The 7,844-nt window shown below is 30.5% G+C and overlaps 1 protein-coding gene across 1 annotated transcript; it reads left to right on the top strand.

Moving 5' to 3' along the window:
• Positions 1 to 4,375: 4,375 nt before the first annotated feature.
• LOC142528639 (B3 domain-containing protein At2g36080-like) lies at positions 4,376 to 7,028 on the top strand. Its single transcript, XM_075633722.1, has 3 exons — positions 4,376 to 5,426; positions 5,865 to 6,037; positions 6,676 to 7,028. Exons 1-3 carry the CDS (start codon positions 4,634 to 4,636, stop codon positions 6,685 to 6,687), a joined length of 978 nt encoding a protein of 325 aa, XP_075489837.1. The 5' UTR covers positions 4,376 to 4,633; the 3' UTR covers positions 6,688 to 7,028.
• Positions 7,029 to 7,844: the final 816 nt, after the last annotated feature.

Genomic DNA, 7,844 nt, shown 5'->3' with positions numbered 1-7,844 from the left:
AGCAAACAATTTAGCCACTGCCACCTTTATAGATCTCGTAAGTCATGTTTAATAATTAGTAGATTTCTCGTTAGACGAGTCAATCTGGTCATATTTACAATAATAAGTAATATTTTTAGCATTAAAAGTAATAATATTTCATAGATACTCAAATAGGAAATTGTCTCACAAAATTGATTAATGAGATATTTTTTTAAAAAAAAATTGTGTTAATATTAGTGGTTAAGCATAAATATTCATTAGTCAATAGGCTCTACGTTTTAAAATCGATATACCCTATTTGAATTTGAACTGTTTGTGTTGGAAATTGGTGCTTTCAGACATTTGAGATCCAAATAAATCATGGAATTTTGTACAAATAAATAAATATAGACTATAATGTGGTTTTCTATGAAAGCTAAAATGTAGTAGTATGGGCTTAAACGACGACAAGAAGAAGGGAAGGGAAGCAAAGAAAGTCCATTGAACTTTGTATATACATGTAAGCTTTTAAGATTTGTTTGTCTTCTCGTGCACACTCGTTCTTTACTTGTATGAACAACGGGATTTTTAATTAACTTTTGTTAAGTCAATAGATTTCTATTGATCATGTGATGACTCTGTCTTTTCTTGATTTCGAATGTTTAATTGATAATGGGTTTGACTACAATTTAAAAGAAATCAAGTTGTGCTAATAGAAGTATCGACAATTAGATTGATATACGTTGTTCTTGGTCTTAATTGGATAATAAAACACTAGAAATAATAATACAAATGTATTATATTGATGGCAATTAATGTTGAATATTGCTACAAAAGTCTTGGATCCAGGTGGGTTTCTATTCGTTGGGGGAATTGAGGACTTCAGATATTATAAACTATATATTCGTATATTATAATAATTTTCTAAACTTCAAAACTAGCATTTGCGTTACAATATTTTACTTTTGAATTCCAGAAAATCAGTGCCAGTCAATATTGGAGACGGGTCCGAAGAGCCTAAATTTGTCTCTTTAAATTAAATTTTATGATTAGAAAAATGTATATTACGTTTCAAAAGATATAAAAATAATCGAATCAATTATTCAACAATTGTATTAATTATAAATATTTTGTTTTCTAGAGTTGAATATTATCAATATAATCCGATGGTTTTGTATGGATAATTAATTTTGAATTTACCCCTATTCAGGTTTTATTCAGAAACCAAAACCAATGTACATTGTGAGACGGTCTCACATATTTATTTTCGTGAGAGGTGTCAACCCAATCAATATATAAAATGAAAAGAAATATTTGTAACATAAAATGTAACACTTTACATGAATCAGGTCGAATTAGATATTTATGTCACAAAATTGATATGTGAGATGATATGAGACGACCATCTTGTTTTGTTTCCTACGCATGGAAGCAAACGATGGTCAAAGATAGCTAGGCACCTGTGTGTCAATATTCCACATGTATTCTGAGTAGCATCGATATTTTTTTATTAAGAGATTTGTGTGTGTTGGCCATCGAATATGTGCTCGTAATTTGGACCACCGAATGACTGGCCGTTTTTTTCTGAATTCTCGCATTTTGTTCTGCGCATCTACAAATTTAATACACACACGTACATGTGTATCTGTGTGTGTATAGTTTATTATATATAAATTAAATTAAAATGGGGGAGAACCATTACAAACAAAAAATATATCTGGTCTGGCCATACTTATTGTTAACGTAATAAACCCACAAACCAGTTTAGGAGAGGCACTGTCTCAATCACCTGAAAAATATTTACTAAAATATATGTAACTAATTGTATACGTATACGGTAATACCGTTCATATTCTTATCTATACATGTCGGCATACACAGAAATCGGTATTTGTACATAGACGGGGCCCGCTTGTAAAACAAAAATTTTGAAAGAGAAACCCATCAAATTTATTTTAAAACTAAAAGATAATATATATTTTTTAAAAAAAATTTGTTTGGAAAATAATATATATGTTTAAGTTAAAATGTGTACGTACTATATATCTATATGTTCGAATTGGTGGAGTATGAGAATGTTTTGATCAATGATAAAAGTTCAGTTTTATCTAACAATATTTTCTCGGACAAGCTTATTGCACATGATTTGCACTATTCAGAATGTCTGACTAATGTGATTTGAATACTATTGCATTAGCTCGTGAGCTCACCAAGTACGCACCAATAGATTTACCCAATACATATCAAATAATAACATATGCGAGTTACATCATTATAAAATAATGAAAAATAAAATTAAGGGTTTAAGCAAACTAATCTTGGAATCATGATCCGTTCTATTTTAGGTGGAGAAAATGGAAAATTATATATATTGATAATTATGTGTAATGTTTAATATCGAAAGAAAAAACTATATTATAGTAAATGAACTAAAACACACAAATATATCAATATTATTGCAATATAAAGGTAAGATTTGTTACAATCTTATATGTGTAAATAACTATATCACTTTCAAAATAGAAAACTAAAAATATTATAAAGCATATTATTGTGCTAATGTTGAGAATAATTTAAACAATTATTTTATTGTTTTATATGTATATGAATAGTTTTTTTTTTATTTATTGATTTTGAAATTATTAGTTAAAATAGTTATTATTGACATATCCATATTATCTTATATATATATATATATATAAATATCATAAAAAATCCAGATAATATTAAAATTTATATATTCTCTCAAAATTGTAACAATCTTAAATTTATTTCTTCAAATTTTAAAAATTACATATATGTCTCATTATAATTATTTATTTATCTTAATATTGTCCCGTCTTATTGAATTTGTAAGACGAACAAATATTTCGAGGAAGATATATGCAGACGTTAAACTTAATTAACGGATATAAAAGTAAGATCCCTACAAACCTTAGGGAGATATATATATATATATACATATAATTTTCAAATTTAACTTTTTAATTAGGGAAAATATCAACAGAGGTACTTCAACTATTTAAGATTATGTAGACGATCTCACGAATCTTTATCTGTGAGACGGGTGAACCCTACCGATATTCACAATAAAAAGTAATACTCTTAGCATAAAAATAATACTTTTTCATGGATGACTCATATAAGAGATCTGTCTCACAAAATACGACTCGTGAGACCATCTTATACAAGTTTTTACCTTTAAGATTTTATCTTTCTTGACAATGGCTCCCAAACTTCCGCTGGTAGCAAGTAATGTCACAGGTTGTATAATTTAATTTAACAAAATCTTAGTTACAAAAATATAGTATATGATGTTGTTTTTTCATCGTAATTTTTATTTTATAAAAAAATATTTTTAACCACTATATTTTAATACAATAATGTTTCTGTGGCTTTTGAAAGGTAAAAAATTCATATCTAATAAAATATAATTCTTTTGACCAAATGATTATATTTTATGTATATATATATACACACAAAGACAGAGAATAATAATGTGATTGAATAATATACAGGTTAAATGAGAGGAGAGGACATCATTCAAACACGAGAGCAGAAGAAGAAAAAATCAATTTTATATTGGGAAAAATCTTATCTTGATGACTTGCGTCGTCTAACTGCTTCTCTCTGCCCACGAAATGTTGGGATGACACCCAATAAAAGGTTTCACTGTCGTATTAAGCCTCTGGCGGTAATAAACTATGATATACATATATATATATATATATCGCAAATTAAATATTTAGATTAATTTATGTTTCATTCGTATTAAACAAAAAGAAAAAAACATTTGTTAGATGGTCTAATTTTGCTAAACAAATAATTAGTGAAGATATTTGCTGTAAACGTGAATGCTAATCCATAGTTACAAGATTGTCTAATATGAACTCTATATTTCGTCCATTAACTTGTTCAATTTTGGATTTCAATCAATCGAGTTTTTCAAAATTTGTCTCGGTATATTAACTTTTAATTTTTTAATATTTTAATTTAATTTTTAACATTATTTTGATAATAAAAAATAATATCATGACATCGAAAATTAGTACATTCACATGTCACCCAAGTAATTGAGAAAAAATATTCCAAAATTAAAATTAATATATATATAACCTGAAAAATTAACGAACTAAAAAAATCATTTGTTTAAAATTCTACAGAAATTAAATATATATGCGCAAAAACTTATCCTCTTAGTTTTAAAAAGTAACCTAAAAAAACCTAAAGCAAGTAAAAGAATATATATAAAAATCACCTGTTCCGCCAAAATCACCTGTTAATCAACACCACACATTCCAAGTCCTTCACAGGCTGGCCCCTAAGGAAAAAAAAACCCTAATTCCTTCACATCAAAAGTGAGAAAAAAAAAAGGTTTACCCCACATGAGTAAGGAATTTATCAATTTTTTGCACTGAATATAATGATTGCTGCCCAAAAAGACCTAATAAATGCGAAGGTGTCCTCTGATATTTCTTCTTCCTCGCCCTCCTTCCACTTATATATACATACATCTCCTACTTTCCTTCTTTCTTGCTCCATTTTCCCTTCTCTGATCTTCTACTGCTGCTACAATTTTCTGCATCATATAAAACCTCTCCAGGCCCCCCCTTTTCTCCTCGCTTCTGCCTTTATTACTCCTGTTTTTAACAGTACTTTCACGCGTCATTAAATGTCTACAAACTACTCCTCAGACCAGTTCCCAGATTCCCACTTGTACTGCTCCTATGCACGCTGTTTGATGGAATCCTCTTCAGGTCATTCGAATCAGAAACCCAACTTTTTCTCAACCGCCGGTTACAGCTGGGCTACCGGAGGTGGTAGTGGTGGTGGTTCTGCTGCTATGTTCAACCTCAACAATGAGGATGAAGAAGAATCGGGATGTGATCATGAACAGGTGAACATTAACGCGGATGATGGAGATGGGAGTAATTTGGTGGGGATGGATCAATTTGGACGGGATGAGAGGGAACCTTTGTTCGAGAAGCCATTGACGCCAAGCGACGTGGGTAAGCTCAACCGTCTAGTTATACCTAAGCAGCACGCGGAGAGGTACTTCCCTATAAGCGGCGGCGGCGGCGGCGGAGGAGGGGGTGATCCAGGGGAGAAGGGTTTTATATTGAGCTTCGAGGATGAGATTGGAAAACTATGGAGATTCCGGTACTCGTACTGGAGCAGCAGCCAGAGCTACGTGTTGACGAAAGGGTGGAGCCGATTCGTGAAGGAGAAAAGGCTTGATGCAGGAGATTTTGTCCTGTTTTCGCGCCACCGTGCTGACTGTGACCGCCTTTTCATAGGATGGAGGAAGAGAAACTCCGGCGAGGGGAGTAGCGTTGGCCAGATGGCAGGCGGCAGAGGTGGCGGGTTGAACCGAGCATTTTACCAGGGGAATCCATATCCGAACCAGCAGTATCAAGGTCTTTCTTTGCAGGCTCAACAATACCAACAGGACTGTCTTCACGCAGGTATCATTTTATGTGGTCAAAGAAATTTATTTTGAAATAAAATCAAAATATTTCGAAATAATTTCGGAATTCTCCAATATATTCTTATTGTCTATCCTGATTTGAGACCAATGTGGTGCATTAATAGACGACCTGTGCTTTACGCATTTCAAATGCTGATTTTTTAATCTTTGAAAGCAGTCTTTATTTATTTTTAATATATTCTCTAAGTTTTGGATTTTAACCATAAATAATTGTTTTGAAATCTGACAACATATTGTGGGTATTAAAATTAAAATCTTGATACTATGCATGCTTGGGAATATTTATTTTAGCAAAAATAATTAAATAATTATACGTTCTCTTTTTTTTAACGTGGCATGAAAGATAATATTCATATAATCATAATATGTACAAGTTCATTTAACGAATCAAGATTTCTGCATCTATATTTTCCAGGATCCGGCTCACAAAACCAAACAAGAGGAGGTGGGAATTCTAGGAGGGTGAGATTATTTGGTGTGAATTTGGAATGTCAAGCAGAAGAATCCGACCCGTCCACCCCAACAGATGGGTCGGGTCATGGTTCATATCCTCAAAGCCAAAATTACTCTCACCATCAAGATCACACGGTATATATATATTTAAAAAATACACCTTTAATTATTGACTTTATTTCTATTTTTTCCCTCAAAAAAAAAAAAAATTGAAAAACCATAATTTAATTATACATTGTTGTTTTATTAAGGAAAAAAAACATTCAAAATATATCCAATCCATCTATGCCAGAAGATATAGGTTGTATGATATAAAGAGACAGATAACCTAAATACCTAATCATCGATATTGGAAAAGGCAAATTTCTTATATATTATATCTTAAACACCTTTTTTCGAAGTATGAAAAGCATAGATGTGACCGGCTCTGGTTGATTTTGCTGCTTCCCCTGAAGAAACAGATCCATAAGCTAAAAGTAGATTAATTTTACTGACTTTTAGGCAACTTTCAACCTAAATATTAATAGGCACCTGCACTGTATCTCCATTTTAATGTATTCTACGAATAAATATCTCATGCATCGAGCACATAAATTATAACAAAGGATTTGAATACAATATATTCTGAAATTTGTATATATTTTTTAACAAATGTAAACAATAAGCAACATATTTGTTCACAGTTTATATATATCCAAGCAGAATAGAATACTGGAATTTTATAATAATGATTTTCTTGTTGAAAATTATTATCTTTTTTAAACGATTTGCAGGGATGGCCTTGACGGTGAGAGGCTTGCATGCTTGGAATCAATGAAGATGATGGATATATATCACCAAGGATAAAAGAAGATCTGGGAGATGGGACGTTCAGATTCAACAATCCACGAATATTATATAATAATAATTTAAGTTTTTGTGGTTTTGTTTTGGCAAAAGAAAACTTGAAAAAGAAAAGTGTAAAAAATTCCCAGAATCTTTTTTTGTGGAAATTAATTATGAGATCGGTACCACAAGAAATAAGAGCTGGCAGGAGGATATATTTATTTATATATTATATATTATGGTCCCCAGATGGAAGGAATTAAGAAAAAAATGGTGTGGTAGTAGATCTCGTGCCTCCTGAAATCATATTGTTTGTACAAATAAAAACATATATTTGTTATTTTCTAAATTAATTATACGGCAGTGATTCTGAACTCTGAGTTTCAGAATTTTCGTAGGAGAGGGGCCCTAATAATAATAATTTCTTCAGTAATTAATTTTATATTTTTTTTATGTCATCGTAAATTTTTATTTGGCAAAAAAAATTGTGTGAGACGGTCTCACGAGTCGTATTATGTGAGACAGATATCTTATTTGGGTCATCTATGAAAAAATTACTTTTTATGCTAATAGTATTACTTTTTATTGTGAATATCGGTATGGTTGACCCGTCTCACAGAGAAAGATTCGTGAAACTGTCTCACAAGAGACCTACTCTTTTTATTTTATATTTAAAAATACATTTTTATTTGATAATGATATATTACTTTCAATATAATATGTATACTATAAAAGGGAATTAATGTTATCCCCCTTTTTGGACTTAATTTGTCTTCATTATTAAATTCTTGTCTGCGTTCGTGTCTAGTTAATCATAAAGACAAAAGATACACAAATTATAAACTTAATTTGAAAATATTCAAATAAAGTAAATAATAAAAATATAAACATATTCGGTATATGAAAATTGTAAATAAAAAAAGCGTGTTATCGACGTATTCAGTGTCGTACATCAGATTACTTGAATCGAACTTAAAAAATTAGACCTCAAAATAATAAAGTGTATTTCTTATTTTAATTAAAAAATAAATTTCAAAACTAAACTTATGATGTATATAATCAGGAGTAGGTCTCTTGTGAGACGGTCTCACGAATCTTTATTTATGAGACGTGTCAA

This window comes from Primulina tabacum, chromosome 16 (genome assembly GCF_025594145.1).
Source record: "Primulina tabacum isolate GXHZ01 chromosome 16, ASM2559414v2, whole genome shotgun sequence".
Classification (NCBI taxonomy): Eukaryota; Viridiplantae; Streptophyta; class Magnoliopsida; order Lamiales; family Gesneriaceae; genus Primulina; species Primulina tabacum.
Note: the sequence above shows the minus strand (reverse complement) of the source record. Positions and strands in the feature narration are given on the sequence as shown.

Excerpts from the sequence above, each read along its gene's own strand:
- LOC142528639 (XM_075633722.1), top strand. The coding sequence starts at position 4,634 with ATGTCTACAAACTACTCCTCAGACCAGTTCCCAGATTCCCACTTGTAC. Across the intron at positions 5,427-5,864 it reads ACAGGACTGTCTTCACGCAG|GATCCGGCTCACAAAACCAA; the intron begins GTATCATTTTAT and ends TATATTTTCCAG.